The sequence below is a fragment of the Prinia subflava genome, chromosome 9 (genome assembly GCF_021018805.1).
Source record: "Prinia subflava isolate CZ2003 ecotype Zambia chromosome 9, Cam_Psub_1.2, whole genome shotgun sequence".
Lineage (NCBI taxonomy): Eukaryota > Metazoa > Chordata > Aves > Passeriformes > Cisticolidae > Prinia > Prinia subflava.
In genome coordinates, this window is record NC_086255.1 from 21075083 (window position 1) to 21096607 (window position 21525).

Genomic DNA, 21525 nt, shown 5'->3' on the forward strand with positions numbered 1-21525 from the left:
TTAAAGATATCTGCCTTTTTGCTGTTTCTTTTGTGAAGTGAGCTCTGTCTCAATTACAAGAATATAACAGATATTCTTTACTATTATTTGTAACTTTCTTGTTCAGAGAGATTGATATGATTGATTTCCTAGAAAGTGATATTGAAGATGACTTCTTAAATGAGATCAGAACTGTGTTTGTCTCCAGTGCACAATGTGATTGATACAAAAGACACATAAAACTGTTTCCTTGATCACAGGCTCTCAGATAAAATACTTTTCAAATTTTCAGTATAAACTGTTATTTCCAGAGTTTTTGCAGCAGACAAGATCTGTTCTAACTAAAAAGTGGAACTTATTAATCTTTACCCTCGGGGTCCACTTTGAAGACTGTTTGTTTTGGTTTTTAGCTTCCATAAGTGAAAAGCAAATACATAGATGTGTTGCTAGTAGCATAGCAGAGAGGAACTGCAATTTTGAAGTAGTTGTCCAGGCACAGAATGCGATTCAGTGCTCTGTTTTCCATTTTTTCAGCTACATTTTTGCTGATTCTGTTTCTGCTGCAGACAGTGCCCTGCATTGCAATGCAGTGCACTGATGTTTCAAAACAATAGTTGAACATCTTACACAATGCCCTCAGAAGAGTGAAGTGCCTCTCTTTGGGCACTGTTCTCAAAGAACCTGCCTGTCTGCGTGCAGTGGTGTTCAGAGAATGGAGGAATTGTGTTAGATCAGCACAGTGTCCGTGGCATATGTCACTGCTGGTGGTGGTGGTGAGGTTGCCGTGTCAGGTACTCCCTTAAGGGAGTTAATAGAACAGGAAACCATTAATAGAACACAGGAGATTGTACTGAAGTTTCAGCTGGTGGCATCTTCTGGAGAATATTGCATTGAAGCTGCCTGAGGATGCTTTGGATGGATTATGCTCTGGCTATGTGGAATTTTCAGTAAAATGTCCAACTCTATTGCCCACTGGAGAAGGCAAGAAATACTGTGATCCTTTCATAAAAGGACGAGTGATACACTTACAAGCCAACTATAATCTTCCATTTCACCTTCTTAGAAGCTACGCAGCAACAATTACTTATTTTCCAAAGTGTGGGTGCTAAATGACTGACTATTGTTTGCTCTTAAGCTAAACAAAATATTCTTTGTATTTAATAATAAAATGCAGCAATTCTAGGACTGTTCTAGGTGGTTTTAATGAAGAAATAGTAATTATAATTGCATCACAAATGCTTGTTCAAGCTTTTATATTAGCTGAGTTCCCTAGCTTCTGAGGTGAATAGGAAACCACAAAGTCTTCATTCAATCCTGTGCAGTACGCATACCGTGGTTTGGCTGTTGCTGTGTGTAACAGCCACAGTGTGACCTTGCAGTCCTGTGTGAACACAAACAAGTGTAATTCAAACACTTATCTCCAATTCACAAGTTGGCTTTTTTGGTTTGCTTGCATCAAGATTAATTCCTTAGCTTACTGAAAGCCTAATGGCTTTATAATGATTGTGGTCAGTGTTAATTGCACTCAAGGAAACTGAACATTTCTGTCAGGTGTCTGTTCTTTGACTGTACATCAGAAGTTATGGATGTGAAGGGGGCTGAGCACTGGAGCAGGTTGTCTGAAGAGGTTGTGGAGTCGGCTGTCCTGGAGGTGTTCAGCTGTCAGGACACAATCCTGAGCAATGTACTCATGGGGGACCCTGGAGCAGGGAGCATGGCCAGGATGACCTCCAGTGGTCCCTTCCAACCTTAACTATGCTCTGAAATGAAATGGTAAACTGATTTGTTCATTGCTGTAGAACATAAAGCATGTATCAAGAGCTTTATTTAGATTGCAGGAGTGTCTCTAAAAAATCTTCAAACTTCATTTGACTTCCTTATGTTAGTTTTAATTGTTCATTTGGTCTTTCCCAGTGTACCAGTTGTTTAATGTCTTTGCTGCTGCTTTGTATTTCACTAGCCTCTGTGCAGTCTGCATCTCTACCGTCTTACACCTTTCAAGGCTAGCCTGCATTTGCCTCCAGTTAAAAGCAAAAGAACAGATGTGTACCTTCAATTCAGCTGTCTCAAGCTAAATTTAAAACTGTGTTACGATTTTTTGCTTAATATTATAAAACTGAGGTAGTGATGATTAGAAATGTGTGTGGTAGGGAAAGAAGGATGTGTCGTGGGCATTTGGAGATATGAGACTTCATGAAATAGCTGCTCTTGGCAGTTTGTGACTTGAATTGTGCATAAAACTGCTCTGATGCCACAGGAGTGAAAGGGGGCTGATCTGATCCTGATTTTTAGAAGATTCTCAGGAGAGAGTTGGGGAGATGTCTCTTCACCTCACAGCAGACATGACAATACATTTCTCCTAGTGAACACACAAGTAAATGCAGTGAATGGAGGAAAAGATGGACCCTGCACTGTTTGCAAAAGGAAGTGATATTTAACAAATTTACCAAGCTCTTAAAAAATGCCAAAAAGTGTAGACATTAAACTGGTTGGTTCCAGTTGTTTGGATGAAGCCAGACTAATTCTGTTTGCATGTGTTTTAGGTGGTGGTTACCAGTTTCAGTTTGTCCCTTGGTTTTCTCTGTTGACCACTGTCCTGCTATCAAGCCTGGACCTCTAAACTCATGCTATTTAACTTGTTTGAAGATAGAGAACCAAGCATCAAAAAAATCAGTAGTTAACTAACTGAAAGTTTCTGGAGACTGGCACAGATGTATTAAAGTTACAATTTTCACATAAGTGTATTGTGGATTCTGTAGCTGTTTCAGGGGTGTTACTAGTAATGCTGTAGATTGAAATTACTAGATAATTACTAGTCAGTTTGTTCAAATATATGTTTTAATACCTAATTATCTCCTTAATTTGTGTTGAAGGCATAAATTTATGTATGTTACATGAACTTTCCCTTTCTCAGATTGCATTTCTTCTAATTGTTTCAAATCTTGGATAAGACAAAACCTTAGCGATTCTGGGGAGGTTTGTGTGACAGAAATCAAAGGCTGTAAATCTCACTTGGCATGTTGCTTTTCTGTGGAGGATAGAGATAAGGTGAGAAATGAAAATCATTAATGATATTTTGGCTGTTGAATTTTGTGATACCATCACTCATATGCCCAGAAGATAAGATAGACAACTCTTTGCTCTTGATTAGGTCTTATATTTTGTGTGGTTTTAGTTTGTCGTGTAGCGTAGAGTCTGGCTGGTTAACTCTTGGGGATGGGTGATGAAGAGCTCTGTTTTGTCCTGTGAGTGTTCCTGTTGTTCATGATGTGATATCCAGGATTATACCTTAAGAAGGTTCTTTCAGGTTGCCACTTGGAGGCTATCCATTGTGAAGATAGACACGGTGAGGCTGCAGGTATCTGTTTAACAGGGCCGTGTTGTGCTCATTTCAGATGCTTCAGGATAGATACATGAGCTACCAAGATCAGTGTTTTTACTTACCTGCAACTTAGATCAATTTCTTGGCATCTCTTTGGTAAGTTTAATTTAATAGGTGTTATTCAAATCAGAGTCTGTTGAGATACACTTTCCATTCAGTGCTTGCTAGATGTAACCAAGACCGTTACCTCTGATTTATATTTTTGATCGCTAGAATGTGAGTATCTTGGAAAAGCGTAGGTTGTATTCTAGAAGGGTAGGGGAAGAATACTGACAGATGTTATTGCCATGCAGGTAACATTTCACTGCTTTAATGTAGAGTGAAAATGACCACTAAGAACTAGTCTCTAAATCTGCAGACACAGGAAAGGTACAGTGAGCCAGTTTAGTAAAACTCTAGAGGTACTTGGGATTGCCTAAGTAATGATTCCAAGCTCTTGTGTGGATAGTGGTGTTTTATTCAGCTTCATAATATGTTTGCCAAGAAATTATAGGTGCAGCCCCCTTATCTATGAGGAAAATGAAAGTAAAGGAAGAGTTTTTGTCAAAACTTTAAAGTATAGTAAAATGCAAGAATGAAACCTGAGTCTTACAAATACCCTACAGACACTTTCTGTTAGTGCTCAAGACTTCTGAAGGGGACGTTGGTGGGGTAAACTGTAAAGTTACTTGAAGGAACTCAAAGTTCTCCTCATGGATTTATTTTCAAGGTTATTCTCCCTCTCCTTCCATGTTGAGGCTTCTGTCACTACTTCTGCTACCTACTTCAGTTTTGCATGGTTTTTTACTATGACATCTTAGTATGAAACTTAGGTTTGTATGTTGTACACAAGGTGATCCAGAATTCTTTCTTGGTACAAGTGAAGCTTTGCTTAAAATTAGGCAGCATAGGCTATACACTATAGATCTGCTTTTGTGCAGTTGGAATTAAAGCAACAATTCTTTACCTTCAAACTATTCAGGATGCACCGGGGTGTTGAATGTGGCATTTGATGTTTCCTGTCAACAGTGGTTGCATATAGGACCAAGATGTACTAAAATGTATCATCTAGTTATAAAAAAAGTTTATATGCTGCAACTTTAAATGCTAAAATACCTTCATTTCCCTAATTTTTATGGTAGTATTTCTTCTGTAAAACAAAATAAATTTGCTTGCTGAGTTCCCAGTGGTACCATGCAGGTATAGGCAGGCTTCATGTAGCTCTCTCTGGAGGAGTAGGCAGATGTGGATGTGTTCCTGAAGCTCTGGCATTTTATCACAAATCATGCTCATAGATAGAAAGGCACACTACTTATGTCAGTATGTGTGTTGTGATCACGTGAAATAGTAGGATGTCTGCTTTTCTATGTAAACTTCTTCAGGCAAACTGGAGATTAGACTATGATGCATACCTATGCATGTTTTTTTCTAAATTCTGTTGTGTACCTTTGGTATTGTGTCCAAAAAATGGAAGACCAATGTTTCAGGCAGAGTAAATAAACACATGTGTATTTTGTGCTTTTATCTAAGAAAAACAGCTCTGTGTGGGGTTTTTGTATGGTAAACAATAGAGCAAAATCAGGAAACAGCCACTCCTTTTCTTCAACCTGGACGTTAATCATATGCTTTTAATTTATACCTAATTGGATTAGGAGAAACTTGGTGAAGAGGTTAGTAGTACATGACTGTACTAGATGTGTTTTACATCAGTCTTTGAAAAATAGAAGGGAAAAATTTGAGGGCAAAAGAAGTATTTTAAGAATATTGGAAGGCACAAGAACTGTATATTTTGGTGGACTTCAAATCCCTTTGAGTAATATGATTTCATAAATGTAATGTCTTATGACGGAGGAAGCGTTTTGTCAGCCCGGTTGTTAAAGGCCTGCGTGTTGGCAGTTTTTGGAAAGGCACAATGCAGAATATGCATCATGAAGGGATGAAATACTGTGAGAGGATACCTGTTACTAACTGTGTTGGTTTTTCTCTATACTGAATTAGTTTTACAGGTGGTATCTTCTGGTATCTCCAAGCAGGTGTGTTCTATTCTAAATTGTAAAGTCCTCTTAAAGCTGAAAAGTTAAAAGGAGCTTACAACGTACATAGACTGTAAAAGGAAGTTATTTTGTGTAATAGTGTATCAGTTACTGTCTTGAAGACTGCAAGGAGGAATTATGTGAATGTTCTTAAATGTGAATTAAGGGAGATTATTTTTTAATTATTTCTCTTAACTAATTCTCTGAGTAATTCATCTTATGAATTACGTTACAAAATACAACTTCTAGCTGTTTAATCAAAAACTTATGTCACTTGGGGCTTCTTGAAAATGACTTAACTGATATTACCCATAGTACTTCCTCTTGAGATTCTTCAGAAAGTTCTTGGCTTCAGCAATGTAACTCAGGTGTAAAAGTTTCTCAGAAGACCAGAGTTGAAGTCTTAAAGGAAAATGTGTATGATGGGACCTGTTCCGAAATATGTTGGCTTTTTCTTCTCATCCTTGCCTTACAATTAGAAAAGAGTTTTTGGTTGATGTATGATTCTCATAACATAAGACCTGAATCACTCTCAAGAGTTTGATCTTTCCTATGTGACTGTAATGATGAAAACTCATTTCTTTTATAGAGAAGATTTCTTTAATTCCAGTAAGACGTTCCGGTAGTTCAATCAGTCATGCTGATGATCTTTTGTATTAATTCCAACTTTCTTGTGGGCTAGTTAAAATTCCTTGATTTATTATCTCCATAAGGTATCCTGTTTATTTTTATTCTAGGTTATTTACTTTCTAGAAGAGAGGGTCAAGCAGGATCCCCTGAAAAGCCATTGTCTGATCTGGGTCGTCTCTCCTACTTGGCTTATTGGAAAAGTGTCATATTGGAATACCTGAACTGCCACCATGAGAAACAAATCAGCATCAAAGGAATGAGCCGAGCTACGGGAATGTGTCCACATGATATTGCCACAACCCTGCAGCAACACAGCATGATAGATAAAAGAGAAGATAGGTCAGTGAATCTTGTAAAAAAAAAAAAATTTAAATACTGAGACAAACATTCTCTACTTACAGAACAGTTCATGTGAAAAATGTCTGTGTAAAAGTTTGACTTTAAAATAAGTGATAACCATCTTACTGTAGAAGTCAGTACGGATGGGTCTTGCATAAAGAGTTTTTCTTCCTGGGGATTTTTTGGATGCTCTTTCATGTTAATGGTTATTAGAAGTATGTGGTCAGCTCAAAACATTTTCAGTTAAGAGTTTTGTTTCATTCAGTAAGATCTTCCCTAAGTGTTACCAGCTCTTGCTGTGCAAATATTTTGCTTTGAATACCAGTGAGAGAAAAAGTAGTGTTTGTGGGTGGCAGTCTCTCTTTCCACACCTCCTCTTTCAATCATTGCTAAATTCATGTAAACCATGGGATCAGATCAGCTCTACATGAAGTGCTCCTGCTCAAGGTACTGGGAATACAAGTTTCTGTTTAATGGTACGATCAATGCTGAAGGTCAGTGCACTGAGAGGGTGAGTTCCTGTTTTGTGAATATCTTCTTTCTTCATGCTCTTGATGGGTGTTTTAGAACTTCACTGGGTTGTTCTTGTTGGGTCTATTTCTTTCCGTAAAATGTCTTAAATGACTTCCAATGGTATTTGTGTTTCTGAAGATGATCTTAATTCTTTCTGGATATTCCAGTCATAGAAACTTTATAATTAAGCGAAGCTGCCTTACAAACACTGGCTTGCCAAAAAAAGAAAATTAGAATCAGAAAAAAGTTCAGCCTTAGTAACTTTTATGTGTCCCAGCATTAGTATTCAAAACTAGTAATTTTTGAACCAGTAAGAGTGCAAGTCTTCAAAAAGGAGATTGATTTACAAGGTGGTGTATGAGAGTAGTAAGAGGAGTGCTGGCATTGCTTTAAACCCTTTCTGGAGTACTTTTTTATGGACAACCTGAGGACAAATATATTTTAAGGGAAATTTTTGTTACATGTACTGAAGTAGAAGTTTGTCACAATTTTGGGAAAAAGGTTCTGGATCTGGTTTCTTTTTATAAACTTTGTTTTTCACTGAGAGAATGTCATTACTTCACCAACCTGGTTTTTACAGCACTTGAAATTCTTGCTAATCCGTGTTGGTTAGAATGGTGTAGTTCTTTGTTATAGGGAAATTTGATGGGATATGTGCTAATATATTTTCATACTGTGGTCTTTTATTAGTCTTTACCTGCTTTTGATATGCCACTTCATAGTAATTGGAAAGTCATTTTGTACTTCATTAGCACAGCACTAAAGTACGTTTGTGTGCTTTGTTAGAAACACTGTGCTTCTGATTTGCTTTCTTGTCCCGTTAACTTACATCTTCAGCTGTAACATTCCAACTTTCTCACTCTTGACTTGACGGTCCACAGTGTTTTCTATCTATGTTTGCATGTAATATTATAATTAGAACTTGTTCTGGCAGTGATTTAAGTGCCAACACTATAGCTCTTGAATTAGGTTTAGAGTAGTCAACTAAAACCTTTACTTTCCCCTCTGTTTCAGTAGTGGTGGTTAATATTGAGCTTTCCCTTCATAAACTGTTGTTTCCTCACTTCCTCTCAGTAAACAGTCAGTAGTGTAAGGATGTTATCACCGTGTGTCAGCTGGTATTTTTAGTTTGATGGATCCTTTCATTTACCCGTCTTTTTTCACAGGTTGTTTTGCAAAAGGATGTCAATTACAGAAAGGCTCTTCTGGGTGATCGCTTTCTAAATTAAATTACTGTTTATTTGATTGTAGATTTGTAATTATTAGAAGGGAAAAGCTGATTTCAAGTCATATGGAGAAACTGAAAGCAAATCCTCGTATCAATGAAGTTGATCCCGAAAGCTTGAGATGGACTCCTTTGTTGGTTTCTAATGCTGCAGTTTCTGAAGAAGAGAGGGAAGCAGAAAAGGAGGTAATATCAAAGATCTTCTGGATTTCTCTTCCTTTGGCTTTCATAACTATGAATCTTCAACATAGGCTGTCTTAAATAGAGCAGATTTAGCTTTGACCACTACATACTGCTATTGTAATGCAGAATCTTTGGAAGCTGTGCAGCAACACATGGTAACTTTGGGGGGATGCATATGAAAACTTAAAATGTGCATCACTTGTCGTGGAGCTGTATTTATCACTCTTGAGGTAGTCAAAGAGCATGTAATCAGATCAAATTTGGTGCAGAGCTCAGGGGCTGCACTGTCAATCGATTCTTTGTGTTCTCAACTTGCTCAAAGTGATCCAGTCAGTGGGCATGTAATGTAGTGCTAAAGGACTTAAATCAATTCGCTGCATCATTAATAGTGCTAAATATCCCATGAAATGCAATCTTCTTTGGTTTGTTATCTGTTAACTCTTGTAAAGGAGCAACTAGATGATTCAGTTGAAATGTTGTTGCTGGGTTAGCCAGCAATGCTAATCAGGGTTGACTTATTTTAACCATTTAGCTGAATGTAAAGGATATGGCTAAGTAAATGCTGTTTCAGTGACCTGTTATTTTAACCTCAACCCTCCAGGCTGAGCGTCTCATGGAACAAGCTAGCTGCTGGGAAAAAGAAGAGCAAGAAATATTCTCCACAAGAACTAATAGTAGGCAATCACCTGCAAAAGTACAATCTAAAAATAAATATTTGCGGTCTCCAGAAAGCGTGGCAGTGGTGGGGGAGCGAGGGCAATCCACAGAGCAATCTAAAGAAAGCAGTGAGGAGGATGGCGGGGATGAGAACCAGCAGAGTTCGCCTCCCCGGCTGACGAAGCCCCAGTCCCTGGCCATAAAAAGAAAGGTGTGTTGCTTCAACGTCATTTGTCTCTGATTTCAATCAAATCGTTATCATCAAATAACATCCTGTGTTTTTGCCAACCTTTATTAGACTGTCAGAATCCTTTGTGTTATTTGGACACTTAACTACTCCTCTCTTCTCTTTTCTGCACTCCATCCAATTTTTTGTCTTTTGGATTTTTCACAGAACTATAAAATACTAATGACAAAAAAATCATAATTTTCTGTTAATTTTTAAATTAGAGATTGCCCTCTGCTGTTTGGCATTGGTATTGTTTCAATATCCTAATGGTTCTTTCTTTTTTTGTATTAAGATGGAGTCCAGCTTATGGGGTTTGTCTTTTTATGTTGCGTTTTTTCTCAATACAGGAACTCCTACGAGGGTAATGCAGTTAAAACAAAAGGGGTTTTTTACACATATTCTTCTAATTTGAATGTTGAATTCTAGTTACTGCCATGTTTGCAACATTCTTAATTTATTTGAAAAATCAGCTCTTTGAGTTGCTTAAATTAGTAAACTTAAGAATCCCCAAATTTTAAAGCACTCGCCTTAGCCTATGTATTTAGGTCTGTGTATTGAGAATTGGGAAATGGGATTGTCCATTTGATCATACTTTAAGTGAGCTTACTTTAAAGTAACCATAAATCTCTGAGAATATATAATAATAGGAAGACAAAACCTTGGACAATTTTTTTATAGCGGCCAACTGTAGGATTCTTGAGGTGCACTTCTTTGATGTTAGCTATTTTTCTGTGTACATACTTATTTCTAAAAATAGCAGAAACTCGAAATGTAGAAGAATAAGCTTTGATACTTGTGAAGGTTGTTGGGGAGTTAAAAATCTACAGTGGAAAAATGTGTGAGTACAATTTATGTAATAGTGCTCTGAATATAATTTGACAAAAGAAGGTAAAAGACACTACAATATTACAAATTCTAGTCTTCATTTACAGAAAGGTTTGTATAAATGTGTACATACCTATTTAAACTGTTTAGACATTTTACTTTTAAATTCTGTCTACATTTGAATTTGATGTCACATAAGGTGCTTCTCTGAATGAATAAATGGGTTATTGTAAACTCACTCTACAGAAATTTATGTCTAGAATCAGTTAAGGAACAGGAATGTAGGAAGAGTTTGATTTTTGGTATTATTTTTCAGAGGCCTTTCATACTGAAAAAGAAAAGGGGCCGCAAACGCAGAAGGATAAATAGCAGTGTTACAACAGAGACAATTTCTGAAACAACAGAGGTGTTGAATGAGCCATTTGATAACTCAGATGAGGAGCGTCCCATGCCACAGCTGGAACCCACCTGCGAGATGGAGGGAGAAGATGATGACTTGAAGCCTGTGATTCGAAAAGCTTTTGAGTATCAAGCTGGGCAACAGAAACAGGAGGAGGAAGAGCAGAACAAGGAGGAGAAAGATATGCATTGTTACAGGAGTGATGAAAATTGTACAGGTAAACTTAAAATGTTCTTATATCTTCACAAAAATAGTTTTGTTGGGTTACCTTCAAAAGAAGTGTTTATTTCTGTCATAAATGTGGACATTTTTAATGAGATGTATTTAGCCATTATTATCATAATTATTTGCTTTTTATTGTTCAGAAAACATTTGTATTTATTTGTTCAGAAAACAAATCTTTTCTAGTCTGAGGCATTGAAGTTCTTGTCATATTGTCAAAAATGTCTTCTATGTCCCTACAGCAGGGCATTTCATACTCAGCAGTGCAAAGGGTATCACTGGAATATTGTCCAATATAGGTTTTGTATCAGTGGTAAAGGACACAAGCAAAACGTAAGATTTGATTTACACAAATATCATTCTATTCAGCATTGTTGGTAAGTCAGTGAAATGTTTGGTGCTTCTGTGGCATAATTTATCCTCAGCACCTGCATCCAGGGTTTTTTCCCTCACGAGGACACAGTTTTGTCTCCTCTCAAAGCTGCTTTTCTCGTTTGATTTCAAGGATATTTCCTGTCAGAAAAGTTAATGGATAGATAGTGAAGCTACTAATGAGCTATTCTGAATGTACACTCTTCCCTTGACCTCCTGGCCCTCAAATTATGCTTATGAGTTTTAATTCCAGAATGAAGGACAAGACTCGCAGGTCTGTGTATTTTCTCTGAGAAGCCAGTAGGTACTCCTTCAGTATTTTTGTGATTGCATGGGAAGTTTCATCCTTGTGATCCTCAACTGAGGGATCATGGGCTGATTTCTATTTCAAACAGCTCTTGTGTGATGTGGTACATTAGAATATTATTGCTTTTCCCAGTTTCTCAAGAGAAATTATTTTAACTAATAGCAGCAAGTTCCAACTGTGTCCCAGTGGTCAGGTTTGCACTGTTTTAACTAGACTGATGTTTTGTACTTGCCCATGGACTATGTCATCACAATACAGAAGTATCACTGAAGCCATTACACTCCCAAGTGCAGCATGTTATATCTTGAGAAGTCTCCTTTTTTTCTGGAGTATATGTAAGTGATATCTGGGGAGAAACTAAAGAGGTGAATGTGTTTTGGTCCTTTTTTTATACTCAGTGGATTAGTTTAGTGTTCTGATGCACTCTGTGTGTAATTTTAATTATCTTTTGCCTTCCATTATCTCTTGTGAGCCATGTCATGATATGCTGCCCATGAGAAAGTACTAGAATGAACCACCTTTTTTCAGTATTGGTATGAAAGTATGATTATATATTTGTTGTGGCTTGTCCTCCAGAATGGTTGACAAGGGAAACTCCAGACTTTCACGTCAATACTGTCAAAAAAGGTGAATGTGTGTTAGATCAGTGTCTATATAAAGTGAAGGCATACTTCTGTTCTAAAACCAAAGGTGGAAAATCAAATATTTGGACAGTATTCGCTCTAGTTTCCATGTCTCGTCATTTAAATCTCTGGGATTCTTCTAATGTATAAATGGTGGTTCCTGTAGTGTCTGTTAAAAGGCCACCAAACCATAACATATCTGTGTAGTGTTTTTGAGCTGTAGATACTACATTGTTCTACTGTGTTTTGAGACCTGTTTATAACTCCTGTTTCATCCTTCCTTAGTACATTTTGAGTTTAGAAATTTTCAGGTTTATGTTGGAAAATATTGATTAGTCTGCAAGCTAAGACTTTTTTTTTTTTTGTCTCTATTACCTCCCAAAGATAATACAGAGGATGTAGCTGTGTTGGAAGAAAGCACTAAAGACAATCTTGAACCTTTAAAGAGTAAGCAGGGTTGGCCCAAAGGAGTTAAACGTGGCCCATCTAAATGGAGGCAAAGCAAAGAAAGAAAACCTGGCTTTAAGCTTAATTTATACACTCCACCTGAGACTCCCATGGAGCCTGACTATCAGGTGCTGGTGGAAGAACAAAAGGAAGTAGCTGAAGACAAGCCCTGTTCAGTCCCTGCTGTTACAGAGGAAGCTGTTAAAGAACCTGTTGAAGCATTGCCACCACCAGATGAGGAGGGGAAAGGAGCAGAACCTGAACCTCTGCACCCACCCAGCGAACCCTTGGAAAAACAAGAAAATGATACTGTGAAAGCTGGGGAAGAAGAAAGGTGTGTAGAAGAAGATGGAATCAATTCAAAAGATCAAGAAAAAGATAAAGCAGAAGAAGTTTTTGTGCAGAAAGAGGAGTCTGTGCATTTGGATGATCAGGAGGAAGAGGAGGAGGAGGATGAAGAACCTTCTCACAATGAGGATCACGATGCAGATGATGAAGATGATAGTCACATGGGTTCAACAGAAGTGGAGAAAGAGGAATTGCCTGGAGAAGCTTTCAAAGAAATGCTGGAAACTCAGCAATCTTTTTTAGACGTAAATGTTCAGACTGGTAATTCAAATCAGGAGGAGTTGATGGATTGTGGTGTTGACCTTGCAGCTGACGAGTGTGAAAGCGACCAGAAAGAACTGGCCACAGATTCGGAGCCGGTGCCTGAATCTGATGATGATCATGCGGACAACAACCAGGACCAAAAAGCCGGTGAAGAGTTACATTCCGATTTCAAGGGAGAGAGCACTGAGACCATGGAGATTGACTCAGAGACAGTGCAGGCAGTACAGTCCCTAACCCAGGAAACAAGTGAGCACGAAGATACATTTCAGGACTGTGCAGAGACTCAAGAGGCCTGTAGAAGTTTGCAGAACTATGCCCACAATGACCAAAGTCCCCAAATGACCACAATGGACGACTGTCAGCAGTCTGACCACAGCAGCCCAGTTTCATCTGTGCACTCTCATCCCAGCCAGTCAGTTCGCTCTGTTAATAGTCCAAATGTTGCTCCTTTAGAGAACAGCTATGCTCAGATCAGCCCAGATCAAAGTGCCATTTCTGTGCCGTCTCTACAGAACATGGAGACCAGCCCAATGATGGATGTTCCCTCAGTTTCTGATCATTCGCAGCAAGTTGTGGATAGTGGGTTTAGTGACTTAGGAAGTATTGAGAGCACAACAGAAAACTATGAGAACCCGAGCAGTTACGATTCTACAATGGGTAGCAGTATCTGTGGAAACAACTCTTCTCAAAACAGTTGCTCGTACAGCAGCCTTACGTCTAGTAACCTGACACAGAGTAGCTGTGCAGTGACCCAGCAGATGTCTAACATCAATGGAAGCTGCAGTATGATGCAACAAGCAAACATCAATTCTCCTCCCACTTGCAATGTAAAATCTCCCCAAGGCTGTGTTGTTGAAAGGCCTCCAAGCAGCAACCAACAGTTATCCCAGTGCAGCATGGCTGCCAATTTCACACCACCTATGCAGTTGACTGAAATCCCCGAGACTAGCAATGCCAACATTGGGTTGTATGAAAGGATGGGGCAGAGTGAATTCGGAGCAGGGCATTACTCACAGCCATCTGCCACCTTCAGCCTTGCTAAACTGCAGCAGTTAACGAATACGCTTATGGATCATTCTTTGCCTTACAGCCATTCCGCTGCTGTAACTTCCTATGCAAACAGTGCCTCTTTGTCTGCCCCCTTAAGTAACACGGGGCTTGTTCAGCTTTCTCAGTCTCCACATGCTGTTCCTGGAGGACCCCAAGCACAGGCTACCATGACCCCTCCCCCCAACCTCACTCCTCCTCCCATGAACTTGCCACCTCCCCTTTTGCAGCGTAACATGACTTCATCGAATATTGGAATATCCCACACCCAAAGACTGCAGACTCAGATGGCCAGCAAAGGTCATGTCTCTGTAAGAACCAAATCCACGCCTCTGCCACCTGCCGCTGCAGCCCATCAGCCACAAATTTACGGGCGAGCTTCGCAGACCGTGGCCATGCAAGGGCCTGCACGGACCTTAACAATGCAGCGTGGCATGAACATGAGCGTCAATTTGATGCCAGCCCCCGCTTACAATGTCAATTCAGTGAACATGAATATGAACACCCTTAATGCTATGAATGGGTACAGTATGTCGCAGCCAATGATGAACAGTGGCTATCACAGTAATCATGGGTATATGAATCAAACCCCCCAGTACCCTATGCAGATGCAGATGGGAATGATGGGAACTCAGCCATATGCACAGCAGCCAATGCAGACAGCGCCCCACAGTAACATGATGTACACCCCTGCGGGCCACCACGGCTACATGAACACGGGCATGTCCAAACAGTCTCTCAATGGATCCTACATGCGAAGGTAGGCCCCGGGAGAGACACGCTGCCACACCGCGTATGGCGTCGATCTGCACAAATACCTTTGGAGAGTACGATTTCAAAACCAGCAATTGGTGTGAATGCAAAAACATTTGTTGGCACCATTTAAAAGCTGTATGCAGCAGAAAGCCTTATACAAGTTTTTCTTTATTTCTTGCTTTGTTGTTTTTTTCTTTTCTCTTTTTTTTTTTCTTTTTTTTTTTTTTTTGGTTTTGTTCTGTTCTGGGGTTTTTTGTTTATTTTTTTAACATTGTGAGATTTATCTTCGGGGGGAATTAGGTGGTTTTCCATTTTTTGTTTATTTCATTGAGCTTGAAGTTCTCTGGAAAGGAAGAACTCTTTCTATGAACTGCAATTACACAGCAGCTGATGGTTCAGAGCCATTTTATGTGCCTGCTCCCATTAAAAATGTGGATAAATAGACTCCAAAACTATCAGACAGTACTGGATCATGAGCTTTTTCTCTCTCCTTTCCCCACATGTAAATGCCTTTTAGCAGTTCTTTTATTGTATTATTTTGTTTCTGAAGGTGACACTTCTGCATGCCGCTAATGTCTTTGTTAGTGACAGTGCATTTTGTAGTACTGTACAAGTGTTGTGCTTAACAGTAAGCCATTTCTTAATTTTTTTGCCTTGATTAGGTTACCCTAGTTTGAGGGGTAAAAAAACCAGAACTATATTTTTGTTAATTATAAAACTTGTAAAAATAATAAAAAAAGCTGCAAAAGCTATTCACATTTTGGTTAGTTCAAAGGGTTTTATTGCTGTATGTTTAGTGTAAAGTTGAGACTCTTTTCCATTTTTGTGACCAGTTTCTTTGGGGCTGGGTAGGAAAAAAGGCAGCTTTCTGTTTTATAAAAACTTACTTTTTTTGTTGATTAAAACATCTCAGTGTTTATTTGTCAAGTTTTGAAACATTTTCGTATATGTCCGAATACTTGGCAGGATTTAAAAAAAAAGTAGTGAATTTGGTGTAAAGTTGCTATTTTATGGAAATGCCTCTAACTTTACATTTTCATTCCATCTGTAGATTTTTCTATCTTTATAAAATATTGGAGTTATTTTTTAAGGGAAAAAATAGAGCAGTAGCGTGTGAATAGCTCAAACTAAGCTTACAGATCGCATGTAAAAAGGCAAAAGTTATTTGTGTCTGTTTATATTGCTTCCTTTTTTGTAGCCTTTGTACCTGTACAGAGTGACTGTAAGGGCCGAACAGAAGAGGCTTGATACATGTAAAAATAGGACCCAGTGACACTCTTGTATTTATCTGTTATCTTTTTAGTCAGTCACTTAAAAAAATACCCACAAAAGACCCACCTAAGCAACAAAAATAAAACCTGCAAAAAACTACACCCCCCCCCCAAGCTGTACATTTTAACATAAAATAAATTATGATGAGCCATTTTTAGCCTCTTGTGTCTTGTCATAGTTTGATGTTGCATGGGAATTACCTCCTGAAACAGTGTTTGGTGCTCTCACATGCTTGATCTAAAGCCCATTCAAGTTGGTGGGGTTTGGATTAGGCTGTTTAGAGCTTAAGTGTAGCTTACTCATCATAATTGCATACACCTTGTGAAAATAAAGAGTACCTAAGATTATTTTTTTTAATAATCTTAATAAAATATTGAATAAATATGTATTTAATACCTTACAAGGCTGTCAATATTTAATGTATGAAACTTCTTTCCTACAGAAAGTGTGAATATATATAAAAGGATATATGATAGTAACAGATATGCTGTTTGAACTGTATTTTAACGGTAGAATTGTAATCTCTGTCTTTGTTCTGGGTGACACGATGATACAAATTCTGCGTTGACTCTCTGGGTTCTGTGTATATGCACATACGTGGGCACACACAAACATACACAGAGATGAGCACTTCTCATCTAGCAGTTGAAGGTCTCTTAAAGACAAGAAGGCTGTCTAAATGTGGATCTCGAGAGTGGACAAATTCAGATGTGGGATGTGTGAACCTACACCAGAGAAAGCGCTTGTAATAACTTCTCAGAATGCTCTAATGTGCATGTTGCCACTGTCACTGCAGTAGGGTTCCTAGCTAAGGTGAAGGGAGTGGCCATCTTGACTGAAAACTCTGTCTCTGTTCTGGTATATAAAACAGCTTTAAAGATAATATTCATATATATATATATATATGGAAGTCCAAGAAATGTGTATTTCTTGAAATAAAACCATTACTGTGTGGTGATGCCAAATCAAGAAACTGATCCAACAGATTGATGTGCACGACCTGTTCAGTTTCAATACAATGGAGCAGCCGTCTAAAATAGTGGATCTGAATGAGAGCTAAAACTGCTGATCACATGGTAATCTGGAGTAACTTGTGTTTTAGGAGTTCAGAACACCTGATAAGGAGAGCATAAGAATACAACAAAGATCTTGGTTCATGCACTTATATTGTCAAATTCGTTGATTGAAGGCAGAGAGTATTTGTAGTACTTAAACTTTGTTCTCATCTTCACAAAGTAACTCATCTTTTTTATGCTTAGGAAAAAGAGTGGAACTCAGCACAATTATGTGCAGCCTTCAGGTGTGTTTAGCTAGCACCATATCTGTGTTAAATAACTGCATCTCAAAGCAGCATGATGTTTTGTGATTTTTCATTTGTGTGTTTTTACAGTGAGTGAAAAAGGCACCTGGGTCTTTATCTGCTGCTGTTTATTTTAAAGTTTTGAAGCCTGTAACATACAGGCAAATCAAACCGTCTTACTATTGCAAATATTTGCTAACCTGAAACAGAGCACCCTGATTCCAGCATATTGCTAAAATTCTGTATTTATAATATATGGGTTAAGAGTTGGTTGGGAAATGATGCATAATGCGCACACAACAGGCACGTTTCCAATATAATTTTGTTAATTCAGAATTTAATTCCTTTCAGGAGGACAAGGGACTATCTTACATGTTTTCCCATAACAACTGTTTAGCTGTGAGCTGCACTAAAATTTCTGATAAATAGGAAGGTTGTCTTTTCCTTGCCAGATGTACCTGTTCTGTGCTTGTGCATGCCTTGCAGTGTCAGCTTTGACTGTGTGCTCTAGCACCATCCCAGAGGGGAATGAGATCTTGCTTTTACTGTCTTCAAAAAAGCTCTTCACAGAATTGCAGATGATTCTTGTCAAAGGTGGGAGGCTTCCTTGGCCATGCACTCTTACAGAATGCTGTGTGCCCCTGGTGGTGGGCCAGAAGGAAATCAGCCTGCCTTGTTCAGCGCGTGCTTCCTGCAGGCCTGGCTTGTGGCTGGAGTCGGTGCTGCTGACGCTTGTGACTGCTGATGAGCAGCTTGCAAGAGCTGCCTCACTTTGTGGAAGTCACTTGTTGCAGAGCTTCTGCTTTTCTGATTAAGTCTCATTAATTCTGGGAGAACAGTAGGCAGAAAAAGCTGGGCAGTAAATGAAAAGTATGTTACTTCAGAACTGCTAAATCGGCCCAGCTGTGCCAGCAGAGTCCTTCAGGCAAGACTTGATTCTAGAAAGATCCTTGTCTTTGGAGCAGGACATGCTTCATCTGGAAGCTGCCAAACACCAATAGTCCAGGAAGCTGCACTCAGCCCTTTATCAGAGACAGGAGTGGTAAGTGTTGTTGCACTCAGGCTTGCCTTATCCCCTAGCAGTGGGCAAAATGCAACCAATTTTTTACTAACATTGTAAAAATCTCTGATATAAGCAGAAACAAAACTGCTAAAGGTACTAATCTCCTATGTTAGATCACTGTCGATGTCTCTCAGTTTTATAAGCTGTTTAATTTGTCCACGTGGCAGAGTGGTTGATGGAAACAAACTCCATTTACATCAGCATGGTAAATAGAAAGAATGGCAATTTTCTGTAGTGCTGTAGGGTGATCAATTATGCATGTAAATCAATGACAAATCCTCTTTCAGCTACAGCAGTCATCAAGCTCATGCAGGATAAAGAAAGAAGACAACCTGTAGCTTGACAAAGAGGAATCCTCACAGATATTGGTTATCTTTTAGTTTATCATTTGGTACAGAATTACTGTCTGTAAAGCAAATGGTAAGAAACATTCATCTTTCCCTGCCAACGTAAAGGAAAGCAGGGCCATGCAAGGCAGGTGGAGCTGTTCTGTGTCTGTGTGAATCAAACTGCAGCACACAATCAGGTGGTGTGAAAAGGTGCATTCGAAGGTCTGTGGAAGTAGGTGGAAAAGTTGAGGGACCCCATCCAAAGATATTTTTACTCTAAACCCACATTGTGAGTGCTTATTTATTTTTGAAATGTCAAATTACTTTGAGTTCCCTGTTGTTTCTGGGTTTCTTTTCCAGTGGGTTTTTCCCCTCCTAATACAGGTATGGGGATATTTGATTTGCACAAAGTCCCAGAGTTTGTGTAGCGCTATCATGAATCTTGTTCACATTGTGATATCTAAATTGTTTTTTAGCAGTAGTTTACTTATGTTAAATGTGATCTGCTTTTCTGAGAGTTTAAAGATAAGTTGTTTATTATGCAGATAATTCCAAACGATAAATCAAAAGTGTTGCATGATGGTTGTCTGCAGCCTTGGCTACAGTTACTGTTTGGAGATCAATGATTTCCTGGGTTTTGGGCCCCAAAAGGAAGTGAAGGAACAGGGAAGCCTTCACACTAGAGGTGTCAAGCCTGTGAAGCACTGTTAACATTTACAAGAAGTATATAAAGTTGTGCTCAACTCTGGTTAGTAGCATATCCTTGCGGTTCTCAACGGCACATTTCTGCCCTGTATTTTATTTTCCAAGTATCCAGACTTACACTGTTTGTACTGTACCAAAGTTGCCAAGTCTTTTGTCAGCTGGTAAAGACCAAGAGAACTCTGTGTGCTTGATGGCCAGGTCATTCCTCTCAGCACTGAGCAAATACCTCCTACCTGACACATTCAATTAGGTAAAATTCTGATAGGGAGGATGAGGACCTCACCTTTTGCAGATGCAGCAAAGGTAAGCATGGCTTAATTGTGATCCTCCTCTGAAGTACATTTTAAGAATATCATATGCTGGCAAAACTCGCATTGTTTCAAAACACAGTGATAATTTATATCAAATGGGGTAAGTGGAATAAGTTAAGGCAGAAAATCGGTCTGGTGTCCCCATTAGTGTATCAGCAGCACTACTGTCAACAGAAGCAATTATTAACAAATGTAACCATGTGGGAGCACAATGACCTGCTAAGATGGCTAAAGCTGGGATGGGAGGAAACATTTGGTAGTGATAAATCTGAACGGTGCCTGGAAGCACTGCAGCAACTTTCTTCTGCTGTTAGGTCACTGAGAGGCATTTTTTTCAAAGCTTCATTGGTGTTTGTTGCCTTTTCTAAAATCTCATTAGAACTGGTTATAATCCATCATTAGTTATGGGGCTGTTGGAGCTCTACAAGTTCAGCATTGAACTTCATCATAACAATGTGAAGGACATGATGCATGCAGTTGAAGGATTTAGGACAAATTAAGCAATTTAAAACTGGAAGTCCTAAAATGTCACGTTTATATATCTCTTTGAATTGTTGTCCATGGTAGCTGGACATGGTAGCTCATGCATCTGACCTTCTCAAGGGTGTTGCTTTGTTCCTAGTTCTCATGGTGTAGTTGAGCCTCACGTAGAGGCTCTCTAGCTGCTGTGCTGCCCTGGATTATCACTGTGAAAAAAAAAAGAAATAGAATTGCCAGGAAACAGCACAAAAAGGCAAAGTCCTGTGAAACCTTTCAGGACTCTGGACTAAACAAATTCAGTGCTTTTCCTGCAAGATTTCTTCAGGAGTGCCTATCTGCACTCCCTTAAAGGCTGTGGGCTTGAGTTAGGATCAGGATTTTGGGGGTACTCAGCTAGAAGAGAGTTTGAAGTTGTGCTTGCTTTTGTGTTGTAAATATTTGGCCTTGTTTTGCAGACAGAATAACTTATTTGTTGATGTAACAAAGAATTCTGCTAAGGTTGGAACTTCCTAAGATGATGACTTTTAAATTTGGTTTCCCTTCTTTCTCATCTTGACATTGTATTTGAAAGGACTTTGGGTTTTTTTTCCCAGCACATAACCAATGATCCTTGTGACCGTGTAATTAACTGCACCTTCCCTCCCTCCTTTCACGGAGTTTCTTTGCAGTAGCACAGCGGTGCCGGGGCAGTGCTAGATGGCGGCGCTGTTCTGCTGCTCCGCCGGCGCTAGGCTGTTCTTGCTGTTCCTCCTCTGCAGCGCCAGCGCTATGTCCAGTTCTCTCAGCTGCTTCAAGAAGCCCCGGTTTGGCAGGATGCAGCGGTGCCTCGACACTTGCTCGATGGCATCCACCACTGTCATGTTCTTGTAAATCATCAGGTAAGCCAAGACCAGCGTGGCCGAGCGGCTGCGGCCCATGGCACAGTGAACCAGCACCTTGCCTGTGGGAACAAGGGACACCATCAGAGGTGACACTGGGCAATCCTTTCCTCTTGACTGTGAGGTTTCTGTAATGCCTCTGCTCTGTTTGATGTTTGACTGCCCTTACCAGCACTCAATAAGCCTCTCTTTTCACGTGAGGGAAAACTGAGGCTGTAAATCTTACACTTGAACACCATCTACAGTACAGGATGATCCATTGATTCCTACACCAAATACCTTTTTATTTGTGAACAAAGTTTGCAGAGAAGGCCAGGGCGCTGCATTAAGTATCATAGCAAGGCCTGCTGCAGCCTTGTCTTACATGCTTCATAAGCAATGTGTATGTATTTCTCTGTTTGGAAATAATGACCAAAGCACAAGGGTG

At 39.2% G+C, this 21525-nt stretch overlaps 2 protein-coding genes across 12 annotated transcripts in view; one reads left to right on the forward strand and one right to left on the reverse strand.

Moving 5' to 3' along the window:
• KAT6B (lysine acetyltransferase 6B) overlaps positions 1-16359 on the forward strand; it is a 109482-nt gene extending 93123 nt beyond the window's left edge. For 5 of the 7 annotated variants that reach the window (XM_063405887.1, XM_063405888.1, XM_063405890.1 and 2 more), the window contains exons 13-17: positions 6111-6342; positions 8107-8266; positions 8865-9131; positions 10291-10591; positions 12283-16359. In XM_063405887.1, coding sequence (XP_063261957.1) covers positions 6111-6342; positions 8107-8266; positions 8865-9131; positions 10291-10591; positions 12283-14768 — 3446 coding nt within the window. In that variant the 3' untranslated portion in view covers positions 14769-16359. The remainder of the gene's footprint in view (positions 1-6110; positions 6343-8106; positions 8267-8864; positions 9132-10290; positions 10592-12282) is intronic. The other 2 variants (XM_063405893.1, XM_063405894.1) reach the window with 1 other exon arrangement.
• Positions 16360-17523: 1164 nt separating this feature from the next.
• Positions 17524-21525, reverse strand: part of DUSP29 (dual specificity phosphatase 29) — a 66670-nt gene continuing 62668 nt past the window's right edge. For 3 of the 5 annotated variants that reach the window (XM_063405896.1, XM_063405897.1, XM_063405895.1), the window contains exon 6: positions 17533-21160. In XM_063405896.1, the coding sequence (XP_063261966.1) occupies positions 20913-21160 (248 nt within the window). In that variant the 3' untranslated portion in view covers positions 17533-20912. Of the gene's footprint in view, positions 21161-21525 lie in introns of all 5 variants that reach the window. The other 2 variants (XM_063405899.1, XM_063405898.1) reach the window with 2 other exon arrangements.